Below are 25771 nucleotides of genomic sequence, written 5' to 3'. Positions count from 1 at the left end.
GGTCAACCCGCGAACATCACGAAAGTACCAGTAATTTTGTTTGTATATGTCAAAAAACACCAGCATGTTGAAACTTTGCATGCATGTTCATGATGATAAATGAGAAAAAGTCACAAAATATCAAGAAAAAAAACATAGGTTAACCAGTATTTCCAACAACTAGAAAATCTAAACGGGTCAAATTGACCCGCAACATAACACAAGGGTTAATAAATAAGAAGCAAATATATAGCAGACAATCTAATAAGGCGCCGACACGATCACTTGCATTGCATGTGAACTGGAGGGCGCCGAAACTCAGCTTGTGCCTCACGTGAGAAATATAGGCTATCTATTATAGAAAGCTTGAAATGTTTATTTTTAAACGAAAATATTCAAAACCAAAAGAAACAGGCTATACTCTCTGATTATGTAATCCATAAATGTGCATTTCTCTCTGGCGTTCATGGCGAATCCGCATCGTCAACTTAATCTTTGCAGCGACACAGAAAACACCAGTTTATTAATAAACAATTGAATGTCTCCTTGCTATTTTAGACACATTCATAATCATTACTTGTAGCCTACCTGTTCTTTGTGGCAAGCTTTATGCTTGCGGTCGTGCGCTTGAGTGCGGCTATATACGTAAACGCTCATTATCCTATAGCCTAAGTAATTAAATTAATATAAAGGGGCGATTTGTCCACGAATGGCTAGTCGACTAGAAAAAAATTGTTGTGCACAAAGAGCAGCCTATTTTTTTCTGTCTTGCTCAACCCATCAGGGTATGTCCTATGGGACTTGTAGGAAAAAAAAATCTTCGTAAATCCCAGGATCCATTGGAAAAACAACGTGATAATTAAGTGTGCAAACAAGGTACAGTTAGCTGGAATGAATTAGCGCGCGCGATTTTCACAAGTGCACATCCGCCCTGTTGATGAATTTGACATTCAGCCAATTTCAAAGTAAATTCTATTCGTAAATTAATAAGAGTATATATATTAACTATTATTAAAATATATATTTAAAATAAATTAAAAAAAATATCATAATACTAATATAGCCTAATAAAAATAATATTTATCATAAAACCAATTTCCAAGTAAACCATATTTTTTAATTATTATTATAATTATTATATGAATATAATAATATTAATATAATATATCATAAAACTAATTTCTAAGTAAAACTATATATACATATATTTTAATTATTATTAAATTATTAGGCTATATGAATTATATTATTATAATTATATAATATTTTAAAATAAAAAAATATATCGGATATTAAAAATACATTTTATTTGGATGTAGTAACATGTACAGTACACTCACACAAAATGAGTTACAATCAACTGATTTCACCAGTCCGTATTTTAATGCTGTGAAAATCCCACTCCCCCTGCTAAACCTGTCACCACACAATCTCTAAACCAAGATGTGACAGCGGCAGTAGTGTGGTGAGTCTATGACCTTATACACCTGTACTGGTGATGAGGGGAGTGTGATTTCACCAGTCCTGTATTTTAATGCTGTGAAAATCCCACTCCCCCTGCTAAACCCATCTTGTTTTTTAGCAGTTTTATTTTTATTTAAAAAAGGGCACCTGACCGCAAAGCAATTGCTCCAGCTATTTTAATTGTATATCCATAACAAGCTATGTAAGATGTAAAATTGAAAGAATGAATGAAATAAATAATGCTTTTTGGGGCCGTGCTGGAAAATAACTATTAATTAAAAAAAAAAATGTCTAAGGTTTCTTTACATTCTTAGCTTTAAGTGTCAATTATCACTAATAATTTGTTTCATTTCTATTTTTAAGACGCAATTAAGCAAAAAAACAAAAAAAAAAACAAAAAAAAACAGGTATTTGCCTCATATATATATATATATATATATATATATATACAATATGTAGGCTATTTGATGACCTCTTAAAGCCTATCTTCGTGAAAAAAGGTTAAATATTATTATTTTCAATGACATTCATGTGCAATGGGGGGAGTAATACAATATGTTCCTATGAACCACAGCGTGTTTAACACACAAACGATAAGTTCAGTTAAATTAAGTGAAATTAACAGTTTTGTTTTGATAGCTGGTAGCTTTATTCCTTACCCGTCGAAGTTTATAGTTTGAATCGATCTGCCATGTTATTTTGTTTGTTTGTGTTTGTTTTTTGAATCTTTTATCCACACTAGTTCACTTTCTGTTAATTTATTTAAGTGTAGACAAAGCTTCCATGCAGGATCTGGGTGCTTGCTGTGTGAAAAATCCATAGGGAAAAATCGATCGATAAACGGATATAGCAAAGGAAGTGCATTTAAACTCGCTTGCGCGTGCACGCGAGGGGGAGTGCGATTTGTCCGGGGAGTCGGATTTCGGTAGGCTACAACACCGGCAACGTTAAATGGCAGTGAGCCCAGCCCACCCATCCGAGAAGTGTCGACTCTTATTTTGAAAAGGGCTTATTGAGGGGGCGTGACATCACATTGAAGCAATACCCCTGATTGGCTGACTACACGTGTGGATTGTAGTCACACACTCTGCGGAAAGATAGTGCCAAAAAGATCTGTAGACGTGTGCAGAGGGATCTGTGAATGCCCTGTGATCTGCAAACACAGATTCAACACTTGCATGCTGAGCTTTGCACAGAATGTGTAAGAATGTCTTTTTACAGTGGTTTGAAAATACAAGTTAGACTGTGTTTGTTTGCAAATTGTGAGGAGGGCATTTGTAGATTTTTTAATGGGAAAAACAGTTGTGCCAAAATTCTGAAAACAAATGCAACACAATCTACAAACAAATAATGACCCTCATGCGCAGACAAATCACTTTGCGTTCATTCAAATTCTGGTTGTCAAGTACAAGTCCCTGATTTCTATTTGTGAATCATAAAGAGTTTGTTTGCGGATTTTAAATCTATTTGTAGATCACATTTTATATTTGCGGATCATGAGGAGTTTGTTTGCAGATTTGGAATCTATTTACAGATTGTGTTTTACATTTGCAGATTATGAGGAGTTTGTTTGCAGATTTTAAATTTATTTGTAGATCTTGTTTTGTGTTTACAAATTGTAATATGCTTTTTTGACTCATAGACTCTTCATTTTCAATGATTATGGCATTATTTTGTCACAACAGCGAAACAATAGTGCCAGAATTCTGAAAACAAATGTGACACAATCTACAAACAGAACATGATCTTCACCTGCTAACAAGTCACTTTACATTCATTCAAATTCTGGTTTTCAAGTACAAGTAACTGATTTCTATTTGTGAATCAGGATGTGTTTATTTGTGGATTTTTAATCTTTTTGTAGATCATGCTTTATATTTGTGGATCACAAAGAGTTAATTGTTTGAGGACTTTGTATCTTTGTAGATCTTGTTTTACATTTGCGGATCATGAGGACTTTGTTTGCGGATTTTTAATCTATTTGTAGATTGTGTTTTGTGTTTACAAGTTGTAATATCTATTTGTGACTTTTAGTCTGTCCATTTTCAATGGTTTAGGCATCAATTTACCCCCATATTATTGAATTCCTTTTCAATGCTTTTCAGTTTTCACAGTTGTGAGGTCAGTTCCATTCGGGATTTTAATTTGACCTATGAATTTGACCATTGAAAAAGACTGAAAAGACAAATAATAACATATATTCTGGTTGTAAACACAAACAGCTCGAAACGCAAACATAAGATAACTGAAACTTGTCTTTGCCCTTTTATTAGATCGAATGGTAACGTATTGCATTAACTAGCTGGAGCTGGTGGTGGAGCTGCTGGACCAGGTCAAGCTGCTCATGGCGTCCAGAGAGGGGGAGTTGAACGTTATTTGGCTATGCAGAGCTGAGCAAGCTTGGAACGGAATGACAGACACATTGCTGGGTGGGAAGTGGGTTTTTTTTTTTTTGTTTTTTTTTTTGCGTCACATACGGACTCCTCCCACTTAAAAATACAGTTCCATCCCTCAAATACATTTATAAGGAGAACGTTGCTAAATTTGTTATTTCGATTGGTAGACCATAATCGAGAGCATTTCCGTAACTGCATAGTTTTTGTCCGTAACTGCACAGTTTTTGTCCGTAACTGCACTGTCTTTAATGTCCTTTGCCCCGGTATGGTTTTCAGTGCGCGGCCATCTTGAACCCACTGCAAAACAGCCGAGAGAGAGATGCGTGTGTCGGTGTGACAGATGAATGATCCTTACCAGTTGTGGACCGACGAAGCTGAACTTTCAATGTGATGACTCTGAAAAGAAACTGATCGAGGGATTGGGAAACCATGTCATCAGTCCATTTGGGAAAACGCGCTTAAATGTCTAGAGATAGATTATATTTCATCGCATTGTCGCAATCTTTTAACTACCTCCTGGACTTTGTTCAAATGTTTTGTGTCATATTTATGTAACGTTAGTAGAATGAAAATGAGGCTGCCTTTAGCATTCATTACACATGCAAAACTGCTTAATTCTGGCTGTAGAATCAGGCATGGGATTCTTAATGGAATTACAAAAACGCCATTGCTGTCCAGTTGTAATATTTGCTGCAGGGCGGAGAGAAATTGGATAAAACCAGTGGGCTATGACACCGGTGTAATGACTTACAACAGTCTTACCAAGCAGAAAGAACCTCTGGTTTTGGCTCAAGAAAGAATGGCTTCCTGGTAAGGTAGTGGTCCATTACGGTAATTGAGATTTTCTTACATGTTATATACGTTTTTTTTCTTTTCTTCCTATAACATCTTCTTTTGTCAATTCCAGGTATAGCTGTGGTCCCACTGTTTATGACCATGCCCATCTCGGCCATGCGTGGTAAGTTTCTGTGCTTGCTTGCTAACTAGTTAGTTGCAGAGTAGTTGCAGTTACGTTGAAACTAGGTTGATATGTTATTTTAATATCATTGATATACTATTATAGTTTTTATTAACATTTTCCATTTACTTATAAATTTGAGTAAATCTTAGTTTTAGCAATTTTGTTGTTCCCTTTCAAGAGGTCTCTCATATTGCGTAAGTAGCTTACGCCTTGGGAAAAACTCCTTTTCTCGAGAATATTGAAGCCAAATTGTCAAAACACAGTGCAGCTGCACAGTAGACAGCTAGCTGAGCGTCTAGCGCGGTCATTGGCTGTGCTGCAGCAACTGCACGAACCTATGGCGAGGCGGTTCATGCACGCAAACCAATCAGGCCGCTTCGCACCCATGCACGTCAGAGCCCGTCGGAATGGGCGTGGCTTATAGCTATATAAGCCCCCATTTACGCCATAGAATCAGATTTAATCTTCTTCAGCAAGTTTCCACTTCGCTGTCCTCCGGATTAAAGAAGCCTTCATCGCCGCCGTCGAAAAGCCTTCAGCGGAACAAGCCACCTGCTAAGCAGCTCTGAGGACGCCGGCTTCCTGGTTTCACTGGATGCCGCCTTCAGCCCGCTGTTCTGCTGTGCCGTCCTTTGCGCTATATCCTTTTACAAAAAGCTAGTGCGTTCGCCGCTGCGACTCACTTTCTAAAAGAGTAATTTCACAGGCGTTGTTTCAAATGCCTCGGGTGACCTGCACCTCGTGCAGAGGCCCTCTCTTTGGCAGAGATCGTCACATCCTCTGCGCTTCCTGTCTGGGCCGTGACCACACGGAAGCTGCAGTCTCTAAGGAGTCTGTGATGAAATGGCGCTCTCTACACTGAGGGCTCGACTGGCCAGCTGTATGCATTCCCTCCGGTCACGATGCTTCCTCAGGTCATCGACGGATCAGGGAGAGCAAGTGTGCAGTGCTCTTGATAGCTCATCTCTGGAAGAACCAGCTATGGTTCTCAGAGTTGACTCAGCTGCTGAAAACAGCCCCATGGCCGATTCCGCTGAGGAGAGACCTCCTCACGCAGGCGAATGGAACGATCTGGCACCCCCGTCCCGACTTGTGGGCCCTCCATGTATGGCCCCTCAATGGGTATCCGGGGACCTCCCAGAAAGGGTGCTGAAATCCATCACTGAAGCAAGAGCGCCCTCGACCAGGCGTCTTTACGCTCTAAAATGGTCAGTGTTCTCCGGACCCCTTGACTCCTACTCATGGCGAGTGCCAAAGGTGCTCTTTTTTTTTTACAAGAGCTTTTGGACACGGGTGCACCCCCCTCCACGCTCATATATGTAGCAGCCATAGCAGCATTTCATGCTCATGTGGCCGGGCAATCACTGGAAAGAAACGACCTGGTCAAGCGCTTCCTGCCTTGAATTCGGGCCCAACGACTCCAGAGTCGCCCTTAAGCCGAGGCACGGGTATCCGTTCAAAGCGCAGGTCATTTCGCTATCAGCTCTTCCCTCGCTAGAGGCCGAAAGAGACGTGAATCTACTCTGCCCTGTCAGGGCTCTCAGAGTCTATTTAGAGCGTTCTTCCCCGTTCAGATAGTCAGAACAGCTCTTCGGACCAAAGCCCTTTGCACCAAAGGGCTCGCAGTCACAAAGCAAAGATTATCATGCCGGATAGTGGACGCTATCTCGCTGGCTTATGCGTCTAAGGGCCTCTGTTGTCCCATAGGCGTCAGAGCTTATTCCACGAGAGGCATGGCCTCGTCATGGGCATGGTCGAGTGGAATACCAATTAAAGATATCTGTGCAGTGACCGGCTGGTCCTCGCCCTCCACATTTATGAGATTTTATAACCTGGAAGTTCCCGCTTTACAAGCAAAAGTTCTTTCAATATAATAAATGTTAAGCACAATTCACCATACTATAAGGCCCGATGTATATCCGTTCTTATACATTATAAATAAGGGGCTTGGCCCTTCTTATACATTATAAATCAGCGGCCTGATTAGTTCGCGCACATGAGCCGTCTCGCCATAGGTTGGTGCAGTTGCTGCACCACAGCCAATGGCTAGACGCTCAGCTAGCTGTCTACTGCTACACTGCGTTTTAAAAATTTGGCTTCAATATTCTCGAGAAAAGGAGTTTTTCCCATAGCGTAAGCTACTTATGCAATACTCGTTCCCTTCTCTCAGGTAACTGAGGTTACGTTAGTAACCGAGACGTTTTTATTTTTATTATTTTGATACATTAAGTAAAACAAATGAAAGTGTGAAATGTTGCCTTGACAGCTAGCTGAAATTAAATAATTTTAAGTTATTTTATATTTTATTTCAGTTAACATTTATTTTATTTCAAATATCAAAAATGCTATTATAAATGCTATTTACAGTTTTAGTTTACTATAATAACCCTGGGTTGGTGTTTGTTCAGCAGTAAATACATTTCTCTGCCAGCTTCCTTTATTTTCTTCTTTTTCTTCCTTGTATGCAGCTCATATGTCCGATTTGACATTCTGCAAAGGATCTTATCCAGACTTTTTGGAATCAATGTCATCCATGTTATGGTAATCACTGACATTGATGATAAAATCATACAAAAAAGCCTTGAGGTAAGTATCAACTTAAACTCTTTCACCCATGTTTCAGTATACAAGATTAGATACAAGATTTATGTGGAAGGATGTTTACACATGTCAATTTTAAGACTTGAGAATTTTTTTCTGGTAATTTATTTTGCAGGAGAACGTCTCACCCACTGTCCTTACAAGAATGTATGAGGAAGATTTTAAGAGGGACATGCAAGCACTGCGGGTAAATAATTTTTTTTTTTTTTTTTTTTGGTGATTTGACTAAATGACTGAAACATTCATGCGTATTTGTCTGGTCTTTGTTCATTTGTCCAGGTTCTTCCTCCAGCTGTATACATGAGGGTGACAGACAACATTCCCCAGATTGTAGCTTTCATAGAGCGCATTATCAGAAATGGACATGCCTATGTCACAAATCAAGGTGCCTCTCTCTCTTTCTTGTTGCCAATTTAAGGTCAAGTCTTCCAAGTTTTTTTTTTTTTTCTAAATATGAAGAGAAGATGAAACTGAATATACAGTATGCTTTGTTGACCCAGGAAACGTCTACTTCAACACTCAGTCCATTGGTAGCCGTTATGGCAAGCTTGTGAATCTCGGAGGCATTGTTGGGGAGCAAGGTATGTTTATGACTGTATGTTATATCTGTTTTTTTGTCTTGGAGGTCTTCATCTATAATAGGAAATGTGGGTGTGGGGGGTGTGGGGGGGGGGGGGGGGGGGATAATTAATATGCTCTAGAAACCATGACCTAAATCCAATAGAGTATTTTACAATTTCTTTTATTTTAGGGGTTCAGGATAAAAGGGATCCAAGGGACTTTGCTCTGTGGAAAGCATCCAAACCACATGAACCTCACTGGGTTTCATCTTGGGGACAAGGGAGACCTGGGTGGCACATTGAATGTTCTACAATTGCAAGGTAAATGCTCTACCTTAAGGCTGGTCCACACTAAAAGATTTAAAAAATCTTAACAGATTTTCAAAATGTGAGAGACCACAAACTTGACGATAAAAAAAATCATACATTTTTGTTCCTATCGTGTATGGAGTGCCGCGATGTGACCAAGACAGCACACCACACACTAACAGATTTCATTCACAAACAACCGGAGTCCTGACTGTGAACACAGGAAATCTCGCAAAAAATCTCTCGCAGTTAAACGTGACTTTAGAGTAAACAAACATGGCGGACGACGGGCAAGAAGAAATGGTGATAATAATAGTGTTTGGAATACTTTTTACAGTAAATTTATCAATCACTTTTAACCCGTATCACATCACGGGAAAATCTGATAATATAATCTGTAGAACCATCAATATAAACGGGACTTAACCCCCTGGGGTCGGTGGTATCGCCAGCGATACCAGCTCGCTTTTTTTCTTATCAGTTCAAAAGAAATTCATTTTGCTCTGTTGACTTTGATATTACAAACAAGTTTCATACATCAATCGATCCTGTTAAGTGTGTATTATTTTTGTGTATACTAACAATAAAAACAAAGTGTTGTGCTTTTTGCCAAATAAAGAAAAATAAACACGAAGCGAGTTCTGCCTTCTCTTTATCAGTGTAGTCCATTCTGAAACGCGTCCGAAAATGAACAATAACTCAGCGAATACTCAGTCAAACAGGCATACAGACACACAGGCATGAAGCTTGAATTCTCTTCTTTTAAATTAAGTAATTTATATAAAAAACAAATATTCTCATCTTGTGAAATCTGTATTAAAAGAGAGCGATTCCAGTCAAGCTCATTAGAGCTCATTCAAATGTAATGTGACCACGCCCCGTAGAGCGCGCGCTATTCAAACGCAAATGAATGAGAACCATTTCAGACCTGTGAAACGCCCACATCAGCTGTAAACACAGCGCGCCGCGAGTGAGGCATAATATAGCCTACCTAATAATCCTGGAGAAAAGTTTCCTCAGAACAGTGCTGATATGAGGAGCAATAGATCCCGCTGAGGAGTGAGGTAGGCTAAGTTATCTTTTCTCAAGTGTTATGTGGAATAAGGTTATGGAATAACGTTAGTGTAGGCCTATGTAAACCGCAAAAAGATGAATCGCGTTTGTATAATATGAATCGCGTTTCTGTGAGATGAATGAAGGGTACATTTGTAAAGACTGTTTAGCCTAAATATGAATCGCGTGTCTGTGTGTGAAAGAATAAACCGCTTTAATCAACTAAAATGCTTTGCTATACTGAGATGAGTAAAAATCGACTGAAATATGTTGAAATAAAATGTCTTTGTATAAGCAACGTATTAAACTGCAAATTAATATTTATATGCCCTAATATTTCATAAAAACAACGTTACAGTCAGGCGAAATATGAAAGACAACATTTTGTTGACTAGATTTGGGTACAGTTTTACTGTAGAATATACTGCCACATCAAATAAGCTTTTGTTTAGCAATTTCTGCTCATATGTTATATATCAGTGGTTCTCAACTCCAGTCCTCGGGACCCGCTGCTCTGCACATTTTGTATGTCTCTCTTATCTGACACACTCAGTTCAGTTCATGGAGTCTCTCCTAACGAGCTGATGATCTGATTCAGGTGTGTTAAATAAGGGAGACATACAAAATGTGCAGAGCAGTGGGTCCCGAGGACTGGAGTTGAGAACCACTGTTAATAATATATATATATACTATTTTTGTCAAAAATAAAGTCATAAACTAAGATGTTAGATGTTCCAATGTTGGCTATATTCAAACTAATGAATACATATGATAAAATGTAGGCCTATAATCATTTTTTTACAAAGAAAGAGTACACTTGAAATATTGTTGAAATTGTAATTATTGTTGTAATTGTAACCTTTTTAATAAAATAGCTAAACATATTTACAAGATAGATGTAAGCAAAATCTTAAATGGTCAATATAAGTCTTCTTCTAAATATATCTTTTGTCCTTGCATTGTGGCTCAGTCAGTGTCACACCTGAATGAATGGCTCATTATGTAGAGTGGGTGGGACATTTTATTCTCAGGTGTAAACCACTCCTCGTTCACGCCCCCCTCGCATATTGGCTTTCCAAGCAAAACCTGTCTTACACAGTTTAAATCAATGTATTGTTTTTTGTGAACGATAAAGCAAGACTATTTTCACATAATTTTGAAGCCAGAACTCGAAGCGACAACATCCATTAGTCAAAAGTCTTGTGAACACATATTTAGTATGAGTTTTGTGGTCTTATTTCAGCAACTTTCATTTTTATTTTTTTCAATAACACGCATAAACATTATTCTCTTAAAAATACAAACATATACATGCATGTTGATCACATATTATGGTAGGCCTGTTTGTGCTATATAGAGTGAATTTACACCTTTGCCATTATCATGTTTATAAATAACTGAAAAAAGCACAAATGTCAGGGCATGTCAGAACATCCCAAGGGCCCCAAAAACACCCTAGACCCCAGAGGGTTAACTAGGATTGTAGGAAGGGGAGAATTGGGCTCAAAATTTGCCCCGATTATCTTGTAGTGTGTGGGTGCCTTAACCAATTGACTTCTTATACCAAACGTGATATTGATATTTGTTTTGCACTGATTTGATGTGTCTGATTACGAATGGATGCCAATTTTACATTTAGTCTTTGGTAGTAGCTTGAGAAAATGTATCTATTGTTCACAACATAATGGAGGTTTAAGTTCAGTCAGTTCAGTAGGTCTCTGATGGCAGAGAGGAAGAATATAAGTCATAGACTGTTGTGGAAGTCAGGCATTTTGGTACATTATCCTATGCCAATTTTGAAAGATGTGATCCATACTACAACCATAGGTCAGGAAAGATGCCACTGCCTATGACTACACTGACAAGCAGGGATGCTCCAAAAATGATGACTAAACAGGTCAAATCATTCATTGAGCTTACACATGAACTATCTGAACTGTCTAGGTTTGTTGAGTGTCACGTTTGAACTGCATGTTAGAAATATGGCTAAGTCAAAAGAATGGTCCAAAAAGTTAAGAGAAGATATCATCACCCTTCACAAACAAGGAACAGGATACAAAAAGATAGCGAAGGCACTAAATGTTCAGCTTGCACAGTAAGGAGCGTACTAAACGCATGCCAGAACTCCAAGACGTACACCACTACTGACCCAAAAGCACAAGAAAAGTCGGCTCCAATTTGCTCAAAATCATATAAATATGCCACAGAAGTTTTGGGATTCTGTTCTGTTTTTATTAATGTAGCCTAATGCGTCTTGTACCGTTAAACGTTATCACGTGGATGAATAATCATATGCAAATGATATGCAGATGAGGATCTGCATAGTAAAACTAGGCGTTGTAAGCTCCATATATGGTTATTTCGGGGAGGAGACGCATGTGCGCACAATCTTCCGCTGACTGGGATTTATAAAGTGAATTCTGCGCAGGTTCTGGCGTAAGAACGGTTTTATAAGTCTGATTATTTTTTTGCGTACGCCATTTTTGGCTTTCGGGCGCACGTACATTTTTAGTAAGGTTCCTACGCACAGTTTTATAAATGAGACCCCTGATATCACGCGATACTTCCTGACGCTGAGGCTGGCGACCCGCCGGCCCAAAGTTGCAAGGGTAGTTTTTCGGCTCACAGGCGCATTATTGGGGGGTGAGAGACGACCACCATTCAACCCGAAAAAAGTCATATAACTATTCCAATGACTCCGAAGCTGTTCGATTAAGGTAAAAAAGTTACTTAGTTCACCTTTAAAGTTTTCAGTTGAGGAGTAGTTTGAATTTTTTACTTTTACAAATATAAAATCTAAGGAAGGTCAAATACAAACATTGTTTTTAATTGTACAGAATTTTGCTTATTTTTAGAATAATATAACACAAGTATAACAAAAAAAAAAAAAGTGACAAGCCTCTTTCTGAATGGTTGATTCTTTAGGAATGGATGGAGTTTTTAGCTGAATTACAAAATCATATTTTCACATGAAACGGTAACTCCTATACAATTTTTTTTTGGTTTTTTTTTGGTTTTCTTGTCTGTAGCTCAGTGTTTGGAAGTCAGTTGGACATCCACTCTGGAGGGATTGACCTTGCCTTCCCACATCATGAGAATGAGATTGCCCAGTCTGAGGCGTATCATCAGTGTGAACAATGGGGAAACTACTTCCTGCACTCCGGTAATGCCCTCAGTCTTCTGGTTAAGAAGTAGTAATGGGTAGTAATATTTTAATGAGCATTCTTTATTTTGTAGCATAGGATCTGTGAATATTTAGCTTTACGGCTCTTAAAGCTCTATTTAATGAAAACTTTGTTTTTAAGGACACCTTCATTTGAAAGGAAGTGTAGAGAAGATGTCAAAATCCTTGAAGAATTATATAACTATAAAGGTAACAAATTATAAAAAATAAAATTGTAAAAGTATTAGTTCTGCACATGTTTAATAGACAAATAGCGTCTTTTAAATCTAACTCTCTTTATAATTTAGGATTTTCTGGCATCTTACACTGCTAATGAGTTTCGACTTTTTTGCCTTCTGACCAAATACAGATCAGGTATGTTACATGCTGAAAGGGACTCCTGAAATATATATATGGAGTTAATATTGTGGCATAATTAAACAAACAAATCCAGCATTTTGCAAACAAACTCGATCTGCTTTGGAAAGTAAAACTCAACTCGCAAACAAACAGAAAGCAATGTGCAAGTACAAAAGTCAATTTGAGCGAAAATGCAGTGGAGTAACAAATATGTATTGTGTTTTACAAATAAAAATAAATGAGCCTAGATAATATTTCACAAATAAATACATACCATCCTACAAATTGCATGTAACCTTTGAACAAATACCAAATCTAGTGCATACAAATGCATATCTGTCTGTTATGATTGTGAGACACTTGGCTTTTTATGAGATCTCTCAGCTCGATTTTCTCACAAATGTGTCCAGGCAGATTTTCTCACAAATGCAGATGAGCAACTTCCTCTTCTAAAACAGTAGATGGCGCTAAGCTAGGGGATTAATTTAGCGCTAGTCTCCCGGGAGAAGCACTGATTTGAAACTTGCCTTTGCCTAATGCCTACACCTGAGGAAAATGACCGGTGAACACAACAGTCGTATTTCTGTCTTTATCTATAATTAACCTTTTTAAGGTTTTCTTTTGTAAAATGTTTATTGCATATCTACACAGAAATCCACATTAGCACTTAGTAACAATTCACTCTCTCTAGGATAGGGGAATCTATAAGCTGAAAGCTCTGCCATCATATGTTGCTTTTTAAAAAATTTCGACATCGGACGCGTGCGAAATGACTAAATTAGTGATTATGTCTACACTGAACGAATCTTCTTTCATTCTCCATAAATTAATGAGAACATTTCATTTCATTGAAAGGAGGGTTTCATTTGTCTGTCCAAAATAATAATTTGGGCACTGTACGTCACAGGCAAGTTAAGAAACAATTGTATATTGTTTGTTTTGTTCATTAATTATTTTATTACATTAACAGTTAAGCTGACTGAATTCCAACTAAATAAATAAATAAGTGGGACCCTCCTTTCAATTAAATGAAATGTTTTCATTAATTTATGGAGAACGAAAGAAATAGACTTGTTCAGTAAATGTAACGTTTTTACAAAAATGTTTTTACAAAAATGCATATAATGGCAGAACTTTCAGTTTATAGATTCCCCTATCCTAGAGAGAGTGAATTGCTAATATGTGCTAATCTGTCTAGCTATGTAATAAACATTTTGCAAAAGAAAACCTTAAAAAGGTTAATTATAGATAAAGACAGAAACGCGCCTGTTCACAGGTCATTTTCCTCAGCTGTAGGCAAAGGCAAGTTTCAAATCAGTGCTTCTCCCGGGAGACTAGCGCTAAATTAATCCCCTAGCTTAGCGCCATCTACTGTTTTAAAAGAGGAAGTTGCTCATCTGCATTTGTGAGAAAATCTGCCTGGACACATTTGTGAGAAAATCGAGCTGAGAGATCTCATAAAAAGCCAAGTGTTTCACAATCATAACAGACAGATATGCATTTGTATGCACTAGATTTGGTATTTGTTCAAAGGTTACATGCAATTTGTAGGATGGTTTGTATTTATTTGTGAAATATTATCGAGGCTCATTTATTTATATTTGTAAAACACAAAACATATTTGTTACTCCACTGCATTTTCGCTCAAATTGACCTTTGTACTTGCAAATTGCTTTCTGTTTGTTTGCAATTCGAGTTTACCTTTGCAAAGCAGATCGAGTTTGTTTGCAATATGTTGGATTTGTTTGTTTAATTATGGCACAATATTAACTCTATAGGGTAACATTTTACTTGAAGGGGTGTTCATAAGACTGACATGACACCGTCATAATCATGACATGACACCGTCATAATCATGACATGACACATGTCATGAATATGAAGGAGGTTTTATGCATGTTTATGACAAATGTCATTAAGTGTCATTCGCTCAATTATGACATTTTTAATGCAAATATGACATTGTGTGAGATGTCTTTGTTATGGCAACTTGACTTTACTAAGACAACACAACCTGTCATAAATATGTCATAAACATGACATGATTAATTATCAAACTTAAGAAACCACTTAGCTTTATGGGTTAACATTTCATTAAACTGTCATGTGGTTGGTTTTGACATTGGCTGTCATGAAGCCATTATAACATTTTAATGACAAATTAAATGTGTACCACTGTAGTTGAGGTCAAGAAAAACATTCATGACACAGTTATAATGGCCTCATGACAGCCAATGTCAAAACCAACCACCTGACAGTTTAATGAAATGTTAACCCATAAAGCGAAGTGGTTTCTTAAGTTTGATAGTTAATCTGCTATGTCATGTTTATGACATAATTATGACAATTTATGTTGTCTTGATAATGTCAAGTTGTCATGACAAAGACACTGACAGGTTATGATGTATTGGTTTATGTCAAGTTGTCATAACAAAGATATCTCAAACAATGTCATATTTGCATTAAAAATGTCATAATTGAGCGAATGACACTTAATGACAGTTGTCATAAACATGCATAAGACCTCCTTCATATTTATGACATCTGCCATGTCATGATTATGAAGGTGTCATGTCAGTCTTATGCACACCCCTTCAAGTAAAGTGTTACCCTCTATGGATATACTCCTACAAAGAGACAGATATTCTACATTTACTATACATTTTCTGTGGGTCTTTTAACCTTTCCAGCAATTGACTATAGTGATGCTAGCATGAATGAAGCCCGATCTACCTTGTCCTCCATCTCTGCCTTCTGCCACAACGCACAGGCCTACATGCAGGGCCATTTACAGTGCCAGCCTATAGAGGAGGGACTTCTCTGGGAGAGGTAAAGACAGACTCTGATATACATTTTGAACAGTAGAATGACACGAATAAGGCCAGGTTCATGCACTTCTCCTGTGTTTTCTGTATTTTTCATGTGTGAATATGGGCTCTGTGTCATGATATATTATATATTATTCATTCACTGCTCCCATCAGTTTTGTGTTTTGGATGTGATCCAAATCCTTGTGTTATGGACATCACCATCTATGATGGTTACTTCAGATGCTGTCACTATGGTTGCAAGTGTTAAGGACCACTCACGCCAAGGACGATAACTATAACGACAGAGATGTATCTAAAAATCATTATCAATGTTAAAGAATAGTAGAGTCCAAACCACAACTACAATGATAACGGCATAGAGAAACAATATCATTGGAATCACTTTCAGAACAATTTTTTCCAGTTGATGAATTACAAAATTGACTAGGTGAAAAAACTGATGATGAAAAAGCCTTTGTCTCCAACTCCTTTTTGTCTTCACTGTCTTTGTTTGGTCAAGGTTGTCTGCTACACAGACCAGTGTTGGGAAAGTACTCGCTGATGATTTTGACACCCCAAAAGCAATGGATGCCATTATGAGCCTCATTCACCATGGCAACTGTCAGCTTCAGCCTGTTACTAAGGTAACATCATAGGGTAGGTCACTGAGGCCTCACATTCTTTATATCCTCATTACAAAATATTATATTTTAAACCTTAATTTATATTTTTTAGTCAAAGACTAATTGTACACTTTTTTTTGTGTGTGTTTGGAAGGTTCATGGGCCTAGGAGTCCTGTTGTATTTGGAGCCATGCTGTCCTATGTCAGGGAAATCATGGGTGTTTTTGGAGTTGATCTACTGGATGAAAAGGTGAGAGATCAATTATTATTATTTTTTTTCAATGTTACATTTCAAAATAAAATTAGTTAATTTTTCATGAATAGGAGAAATCGTGTTATAAAAGAAATTGGCTCCCTACAAAGACAGCGCCCCTAAAATAAATAATTCAGTACAGTCACCCGTGTACACTGTTTAACAGTTTTGACTTCACACAAGAAGCGTTAGTTAAATAAACATAGCCAGTTACACAAAAGCTAAGATATCACACAGCAACATGTCTGAAGCAGGAGAGGGAAACTTGAAGAATGGAGATCCTCATAACGCATCTATCTAGTGCAGCGGCAGCCGCCGACTCCGAGCCTCTCCGATCTGCCCATATAATCAGCCAGCCTGTCAAACACTGATGAGCACAGAGAACAGAAAAGGAAACAAACATACCTGCACACTCATATACACTCCCACACAATAATGTGGACATATTATACTTAGAAACAAAGATAACATCCAAAGACGTAACACCTAGTGTTTGGTTTCTTTTGTGCTCTAGTAGATGCCTCATATTTCTTTGATAACTTTTCATCTCAGTAAAGATATACACATAAATTATTTTTTTCCTTGTAGACATTGACATCCTTTTTCTTTATAAAAATTTAATCATTGCAACATATGATGTTTTATTAACAAAATTCGGGAGGAGTACTTTCAGATAATTAACTCAATTCACGGCATAATAGGTATATACAGTGTACAGCAGACTTGCCTCTGTTCCATGACAATTTTCCAGCATTCATCCACCTCCTCATTTTTGACTATTCCTATCCCAACTTGGGATGAGGAAGTATTCTGGGTGTGGGCCAAATTCCAGGCTCGGAGCCCTCCCCTCGGACAGCACGCATATACGCATAACCTTTACACTGTTTAATTATACTGTATGTAAGTGTGTACTCGTACATTTCAATAATTTTACGCTGTGTCCCTTAGGACGTCCATGATTCCTCCGGAGTTTTGAATAATGTGGTGGAGGAGTTGGTGCATTTTCGGAGTGAGGTTCGTAAATTTGCACTTTCTGTGCAAGACCAAGCTCCACAAGACCCCAAGCCTGGCAGTGAAATTCAGAAAAGTCATCCACAGCCAGACAGAATACCCTTGCTGAAGGCCTGTGATGCCTTAAGGAATAATCTAGCACGCCTTGGAGTCCACATTAAGGTAAGACTTCAAGACATCCTGTTAGACTAAGGCTGTTTCTCAATTCCAAGAATGCAAAGAATGGACTTGCGTTCTCGATGAGACTTTTTACTTGCCATGTGTTTATGGTTCGTCAATGTTAGATTCTTTTTAATATGCCAAAAAATACTGCCGCTTTCTTAAAGTCTTTATCACTTTATTAAAATTAAGCAAAAGAGACGGACAAATGTTTACTTTCACAAGCTGTCACGTGTTTCAAACTTGCAGCGGGAATCTTTTAAGTGAGAACGAGAAGTTTAAAGCTTACAGGCTTCCATACGTCGACCGCTCACTGCGTCTTCTGGGATTTTTAACGGTTCAATTCTCTCAAGTCTGCATTCTATGCATCCTCAATATAAAAAACACATCCGGGCACTTTCATGCGTCCTCTGTACTTGCGTTCTTGAGTATTGGAATTGAACTTTGACGTTTGATGATGACGTAGTACAAGAACACAAGGACGCAAAATCGCTGAAGAACGCATATTGAGAAACAGCCAAAGTGCAGCAGAGCCTTTAAAGCCTCCAACACCTTCTGTCAAAGCACATTGCAAGGCTTGATGTGGTTAACGGTGCTAATATTTTGATTTTGGTTTCAGGATAGAAGCACAATCTCCACTTGGGAAATTACAAGAGGAGAGACAAGAAAGAATTAACCACTTACTGAATTGGACCAAACCTTTATCTATTAGAACTTGGACATGCTGTTTGAAGCATCTCATCGGTTGACTGTTCAAGTTTTTCTTCAAAGAAATTACAGTTTAACTGAAGACACTTGCAAAAAAAATTAGTTATTACCTCTATTGTGCAACTAAAGTTGGAACACAACTGTAATCATAACCACATATTGAATCTGTAAATGTAAATAAAACAACTCTGTTCATAGTTTATCCTCAAGTAGAGCTTAACCCTTTCTTAGCCATTCTTGTACAGAAATAACTAAAGCAAAGGATCCTTATCGAACTCCACTGGCTGAAGGTCAGATTTTTTTTTCCGTAAAAAAACATATTTTTTTACGAAGTTAATCATTTTTATTTAATAGACAGTTTTTCCCTTAATATGGATTTAGACTCCACACTCAAGGTGCTATATTCCATTTGTCTACCCTTTTTGGACTCGATAGCCTCACTTCATGTCAAAAAGTGCAAATCCAGACCTGAGCCCTTGCTGAATGATGTGACTTGTGGGTTGAGGATAACCTGTAGAAAATTTTAATGAAAATGGCATAAAAGACAAGCTACAGGTATCTTTTCAAATGTTATGGGAGTCTCAAGACAACTATCAGAATACCGTAAAGATGGCTAAGAGAAATTATTTTGCAGAAGCAATTACAAAAAATTGTAGTAAGCTGCAAGTTTTTTTTACTATATTAAATTCTGTATTTAATCCAACCACTGATGTGTTTTCTCACCCTCCAATTATCACTTGTGAGGGTTTTTTGGATTATTTTGTCCAAAAGATCTCTGAAATTAAATCCATGATCAAACCTAGTTTGTTTGATCCTTCAGTTGTCCGGCCAGCGGCCACCATTTGTTAGTTTTGACCATTTTGAAATGATCTCCTTGCAGTCACTAGCCGAGGTAATCAAGCAGTCAAAACCAACTGACTGTTTATTAGATATTATTCCAGCGAGATTAGTAAAGGAAGCATTTGATGTTCATGGCTCTAGTATCCTATCTATTATAATTATAAATAATAGTCTTTTAACAGGAGTAGTCCCTAATCAGTTTAAACATGCTCTTGTCCAGCCTCTTTTGAAAAAAACACATTTGGACCCTGCTGTTGTATCAAATTATCGGCCAATTTCAAAGTTACCTTTTTTATCCAAGTTTTTGGAGAAGGTGGTTTTGAATCAAACACTTTTTTGCTTCAAAACGATATTTATGAAAATTTCCAGTCAGGTTTTATGGTTTACCATAGTACTGAGTTGGCTTTGATCAGGGTTTTAAATGATTTATTGACTGCAGTTGACTCAGGGTCTTCAGCAGTTCTTGTTTTACTGGACCTACAGAGATTTTACTCTCACGCCTTGAAAAGGTTGTGGGAATTCACGGTATAGCGCTTGCATGGTTCAAGTCTTTTCTTTTAAACAGAACTTTTTCTGTAAATATTGGTCAAGGTTATTCACAACCTGCCTCTTTGCTTTGTGGGGTTCCACAGGGGTCCATTCTCTGCCCAATTTAGTTTTCTTTGAATTTGTTACCCCTTGGGTCAATTTTTAGCAAGCATGGAATACCCTTTCACTTTTATGCAGATGATATGTAAGTCTATCTTCCTCTGAAAAAGAACAGTAAGAAGCAAACAGAGTCGTTGTGGGACTGTAATACATGACATCAAATCATGGTTATCTTTAAAAATTGTAAAACTAAATGAAGGTAAAACTGAAGTTGTGTGGTTTGGAGTTTCAAAGAATTTTGTTGATTGGGTGGTTTAGCCCCCTTCCTTAAGCCATTAGTGCGAAATTTTGAAGTTCTTTGTCCGTGATCTCAAGTTTGAGAAACAGATTTATTCTGTGGTTAAGTCTTGTTTGTATCACTTGAGATTAATAGCGAAGGTGAAACCATTTTTGTCCACGCTTGATCTCGAAAAACTCATTCATTCTTTTGTATTTACAAAGCTAGATTACTGCAACTCACTATATGTCGGGATAAATAAATCATTGCTTAACCGCTTACAACTGGTCCAAAATGCTGCGAGGCTTTTGACGGGTAATTGTAAGAGAAGACAATATTACTCCAGTTTTGAGTTTTTTTACAATGGATCGATTACAGAATATAGTTTAAAATTTTGTTTTTTGTTTATAAATCATTGCATGGAATGGCTCCATTGTATTTGGTGAATTTGATTGAGAAATATGAACCAAAACGGTCTTTAAGGTCAGCTGACCAGCTGGTTTTAACGACTCCTAGAACTAAACGGAGGAGTGAAGATCGAGCTTTTGAAGCGGTAGCTCCAAAACTCTGGAATGATCTACCCCTATCTCTAAGATCGGCGGCCACATTAAGAGTTTTTAAACACAAGCTTAAGGAATACCTCCTCGCATTAGCATTTAATGGGGTATAGTTGTTCTTGTATTAAAACTGAGAGGTTTATTTCACTGTTATTTTAAGTGTGGTTTTAGTGTTGTGTTTTTATGGTTGTCTTTATGTGTTTTAGATATCGTACAGCACTTTGTTCAATGGCCAGTTGTGTAAAAGTGCTTAATAAATAAAAGAAACAAAACGAAACGAGGATGATATGGTATAGCCTACTATTCATAAATTTTTTACAAGTTAGGGCAAAGTTATTCACATTTGGCTACTTGATGTTTGATTGGTGGAAGACTTGTATGCAGTGTCTATTTTCTCATAATTTCACACTATGTTTTTCTTCTGGAAAAAAATTATAATTTTATATTAGAGCATATTCTGTAGTGGTTCGAAGACCTCTGTACATTCAAAAGAATTATACCACTGTTTTAGCAAAACAGACATTTTTGACTGTAAACTATCATGTCTGAAAATGATACAATACTATTTGGAAACAACAACGTTTTATAATGCTCGTTTGTCACCATGTAAGCAGTAGGCTAGCCTAGAACATTTTAAACTGGTTATGGAAAATCAAAATGGACCACTGTCATAAGTTTCCTCCTTAAATGGGGAAGAATAAGAGTAAAATATGTTATAAAAAAAAAGAGAGACTATCTAAATACTTAATAATAAACTCAAATTAAAGGCCTGGGAAGCAGTCATTACTCTGATGTCATAGGCTACACCTAAACAGACAAATAACTTGGGGAAAATTGGAGAAGATTAATTTATAATAAAAAAAAAATCTGTCTTTTGACTTCTGTGTGACGACATTTGCAGTTTAAATCGGGAGTCAGGACTTTTTTGCATTGTGCCATTGGTCTTGAGTTTCCTGTTGCGTCATTGCTAGAAGTGAATTTTTTTGTGCTTTTGGCCTGGACCGTGTTTTTAAGCACGAACAAGACAATTTCAAAACACTTAAATATCTCGGAAGACCTGGAGAGAATCTGCTCCGTTTTTGTACGATACAAGCCAAAACTGATAACCAGCACCAGACAGTAAGAGAAAACCGAGGAAACTTGGACGGCGCGCATTTGTTATGGAAGGCGAAATTGGAAGTCTAATATAATTTTGGAGTGTTCTCTCAGTTAAAATCATGCCTCCACCTGGGAAAATGAGAAAGCCCGATATTAAAATGGTTGTTATAGGAGACATGAATGTAGGGAAAACGTCCCTGCTGCATAGGTACACAGAAAGAAACTTTAAGGACACTTTGAGCACAATTGGTGGAGCATTTTTTTTGAAGCAGTGGGGTCCATACAACATCTCCATCTGGGATACAGCGGGTAAGGTTGATATCCAAATGTTGTATCTTAATTTTTATCCTGACCATAGATGACACAAAATCTGATCTCAGGACTTTTGATGAATGGCTGTTTTTAAATTGAACAATTATTGTAATTAATGGGGTCATTTTCAATATTTCCATGAATTAGATGTACATTTCAGACATCTTTGATTTCATTAAAACCTATAGGTTAGTTGAGTGAAATCATTACATTTGCATTCATAGTGTTGCTATTATGACATATCAGTTAAAATATGCTGGCAATTAAATGTAAATATTCAACTTGTGTGTGTAAATTCCCCTTTAGCCCTATTTTAAAACATTAGTCATGTATTTTAGAATTTTACAGCTCTAGTTGTTGTGTTCTTTTAAATGTCAGATTGTGGTATTTAGATTTAGAGATAGTTGATAGAGATAGTTTTTGTTTGTGATGAAATCAAGTGACAAACCCTATAGTCTTGTGTTAGTTCCGGAATGTCCCTGATCCATCCTATGCCACGATCCTGAGATGTCGATTCCGTTCATCAGTCTAAATAAATCTGATTGAGTAATTATATATGATCTACCAAAATTAACTATTGTTGTATGAGGGGAAAAAAAATGTATTTGTCTATTTTTTAAAATCTTTTTCTAGTTTCTAAAAGAGTGACAAAAAAGCATGTTGCCATATTGCATCAATGACTGCAGTTATCTCGTGTTCTTTGCAGGATTTTGCAATCTTGGTAGTTTCAGCAATGAATGTGGATTCCCCCCAATTAGTATTAGTATTTTAACCACTTAAAATTAAATAATATACTGTACATTTTTAACCCCTTTGTGCCAACTCATTTTTACTAATGCATTGTAAAAATATAAATGACATCAGTAATGCACTTACAATGGAAGTCTAAAAGGCAAGGCTTTTAAAGGCAGAAATGTGATGCTTGTGTTTTTGCTGAAGTGCTTATAGTAAAGAGGTAGTTCAAAAATGAAAGTTCTGTCATATTTACTCAACCTCATGTCTTCCAAACCCCAATGCTTTTCTTTATTCTGTGAAACAGAAATTAGACAATGACACTAGGCGAAATGTTCATACTCTATTCTATACAATGAAAGCGAAAGGTCTTCTGAAGTCATAGCTGAAGCGGCAGCTTTGAGTGAGGAACTGAAATTTCACAGCTGAACCTGCACTCTGTCAAAAAAAGAAAAATTCCACTGTCTGACCCCATAAATGATCAGAAAAAAATCTTGAGAACTTGACCTTGAGATGGGGTTGAAAAAGGAACATTATTTGATTTAATTGTTAGTAGAATGGCTAAAAGAACTGACCATGATGTACTTACCTCATTGATGAAGGAAGGAGGGATAGTAATAGGTTACCAAAACATGAACATTTTTCATTATTATTAATTATTACTTTTTTTTTTCATGTCACACAAATACAAATTTTAAAGAGCTTATAGATAGCTATTCTGTCTCAACAGTTCTCAAGGTGACAGTTCATTGGAGGGCAATATTACTGAATAACTTATCTTATATACGTGTGTGTGTGTGTGTGTGTGTTCATTTTTTTTATATAGAAATATATATTATGCTACTCTCAGACTGCAGCCAGTTTTTTTAATATATGTGATCTATTCATCTCTGTATATCTGTGTTTCTGATTTCATCAGGTCGTGAACAGTTCCATGGTCTGGGCTCCATGTATTGTCGTGGCGCTGCAGCCATCATCCTCACGTATGATGTCACAAACTGGCAGAGCTTTGTAGAGCTTGAAGATCGCTTCCTCTCTCTCACTGACTCTGCCAATAGTGACAGCATATTTGCCATTGTGGGCAACAAAGCAGACCTTACTGACCCTCAAGCCCAAGTTATGACCCTAGAGGAAGTCAGGGCAGAAGAAGGTAGTGTACTTCCCCTTCCATCCTGCCCCACACCCCCAGACTTTCCCTTGCACAAACAGGTGAATCAGGATGATGCCATAGCACTTTACAACCGCATAATACGCTATAAGGCACTAGAGGGCATCAGTCCACCAGCAGAGAAGATGTGCTTTGAGACAAGTGCTAAGACTGGATTCAATGTGGATGTTATGTTCGAAACACTCTTTGATCTGGTGTTGCCATCCATAATTCAAAAACGCTCCCAAAGTGAGTCACCCACATTGTGTTTGGAGGACTATACTGAAAAGGGGAGGAATAGTAAAGGGGGCTGTTGCACATGAGAATATTTGCTGAAGAGTGTTTGGAGTCATGCATGAACATCCATTACTTGATGTTCACTTGATGGACACTGTTACTTGATCTGTTACAGAACTGTTTACTCTCACATACAAATCTTGTACGTTGTCACAATTAACAAGTACATTGCCTCTGCTTTGGCTCATTAGTGTGTGTGTGTGTGTGTGTGTGTGAGTGTGTGAGTGAGAGAGAGTCTCTTTACATCTACAAGATAGTCTTGTTTTTCACAAATCGAGCACAAGGACTTTGAACTTAAGTTACTCAGTGTTTTAGCCCTCAAGTTGTTTATGTTCTTCTGAACACAGCGTCTGGGTTTTTACAAAGGTGTCAAATATTAACAAGCGTTTACAGTTACCAATCATATTTTTTGTGATATTTTTAAAAATGATTTAATTTTGAATTAACTTACAGTAAGTAAATTATGAAAATGTGTATTTTTTTTTATTGACTTGTGATTGTCATTTAATAAAGGTTTATGAATACAATTTTCACTCAACAACGGTGTGCTTTGAAGTTGTTGATAGGTTTGTTTTTAACTTTCACTCTTTTCCACTTTTATAGTCTACTGTCATTACAATTCTTTGCACTTATTTAAAACTGGTTCATCCTAATTTTTTGTGCAATAATGTTACTAAATTGTCTCACCAGTAGAGGTCGCATAACTGAGAAAAGGCTAAAGGTTAAAATGCATGCATGCTTGCATGGTGTGCTTGTGTAATTATAAAAGCAAGAATAGAATATAAGTTGTAGAATAGAACACACTGAATCCTAAACATTCATTGCAAATCGAAATGTGTTCTCCTTGCATACGACACATAATGGAAATTGTAATTATTAGGTGTCCTTTAATTATTTGGTGTTGTTTGTCAAGTCACATTCATTTGTTTGTGCCATATTTATGCAACAATTATATATTTACCCCAACATTCCAAAGAAAGTAGAATTGTGTTTTATTATCTGGGTTTGTCTACTGTTCCTGCTCAGATTAATCTGTGATGTAACATTTGCCCTGAATTAAACACACATTAACTTGAGAAGCAGAGCCTGGAATGTGCATTGGCCACACTTCACCTGCTGATGCACACCCATCTACCTTCAACATTCAGTTAGAGAATGCATGTAATAAAAATGATGATGATAATAATAATAAAACATACTGTGTCTGAGTATGTCCTTGTAAAAAGAAGTCACACTTTCAAGTGACTATGAATTGCAAGCCTCTGACAGTGACTATCAAATTTATTGTTTTGAAAGTATATGACATTAGACATAAGATAGTACTTACAGTTTTGTTTTTCTGTTTTTTACAATCGCTAGCACCTATTTCTCTATGTGCTCTAAACTGTGGATCATATATCTTTGCTTTGGCACAAAATGCATTCAATGACTACATCTTTCAAATAACTAAATCAATTTCTTTTCTCACTGAGACACAAACACAGCCAAAACTTTATGTACCTACAGGCCAATT

The 25771-nt window shown here is 37.1% G+C and overlaps 2 protein-coding genes across 4 annotated transcripts; both read left to right on the top strand.

The window, feature by feature from the left end:
• Positions 1–3931: 3931 nt before the first annotated feature.
• On the top strand, positions 3932–20952 carry cars2 (cysteinyl-tRNA synthetase 2, mitochondrial). 3 transcript variants are annotated; one of them, XM_084105822.1, is made up of 15 exons: positions 3932–4649; positions 4747–4797; positions 7269–7386; positions 7517–7588; positions 7681–7786; positions 7902–7982; positions 8153–8282; positions 12353–12486; positions 12629–12696; positions 12795–12861; positions 15537–15675; positions 16177–16300; positions 16434–16529; positions 17481–17705; positions 18322–20952. In XM_084105822.1, the coding sequence occupies exons 1-15, from the start codon at positions 4405–4407 to the stop codon at positions 18376–18378; spliced, it is 1713 nt and encodes a 570-aa protein (XP_083961948.1). In that variant the 5' UTR covers positions 3932–4404; the 3' UTR covers positions 18379–20952. The 3 variants fall into 3 exon arrangements, with proteins under 3 accessions (XP_083961948.1, XP_083961950.1, XP_083961949.1); XM_084105824.1 differs by having other exon boundaries at positions 3950–4654; positions 18322–19111; XM_084105823.1 differs by having other exon boundaries at positions 4125–4670; positions 18322–19111.
• A 689-nt stretch (positions 20953–21641) lies between these two features.
• LOC311077383 (ras-related protein Rab-20-like) lies at positions 21642–25224 on the top strand. The gene is made up of 2 exons (XM_084105825.1): positions 21642–22079; positions 23734–25224. The coding sequence occupies exons 1-2, from the start codon at positions 21890–21892 to the stop codon at positions 24282–24284; spliced, it is 741 nt and encodes a 246-aa protein (XP_083961951.1). The 5' UTR covers positions 21642–21889; the 3' UTR covers positions 24285–25224.
• The last annotated feature ends 547 nt before the right edge of the window (positions 25225–25771 follow it).

Source organism: Abramis brama (assembly GCF_963993115.1).
Source record: "Abramis brama genome assembly, chromosome: 2".
Classification (NCBI taxonomy): Eukaryota; Metazoa; Chordata; class Actinopteri; order Cypriniformes; family Leuciscidae; genus Abramis; species Abramis brama.
This window is presented reverse-complemented; position numbering and strand designations above follow the sequence as displayed.

Excerpts from the sequence above, each read along its gene's own strand:
- cars2 (XM_084105822.1), top strand. The coding sequence starts at position 4,405 with ATGAAAATGAGGCTGCCTTTAGCATTCATTACACATGCAAAACTGCTT. Across the intron at positions 7,787-7,901 it reads TGCCTATGTCACAAATCAAG|GAAACGTCTACTTCAACACT; the intron begins GTGCCTCTCTCT and ends TTGTTGACCCAG. Across the intron at positions 12,697-12,794 it reads AGAATTATATAACTATAAAG|GATTTTCTGGCATCTTACAC; the intron begins GTAACAAATTAT and ends TTTATAATTTAG.
- LOC311077383 (XM_084105825.1), top strand. The coding sequence starts at position 21,890 with ATGCCTCCACCTGGGAAAATGAGAAAGCCCGATATTAAAATGGTTGTT. Across the intron at positions 22,080-23,733 it reads CTCCATCTGGGATACAGCGG|GTCGTGAACAGTTCCATGGT; the intron begins GTAAGGTTGATA and ends TGATTTCATCAG.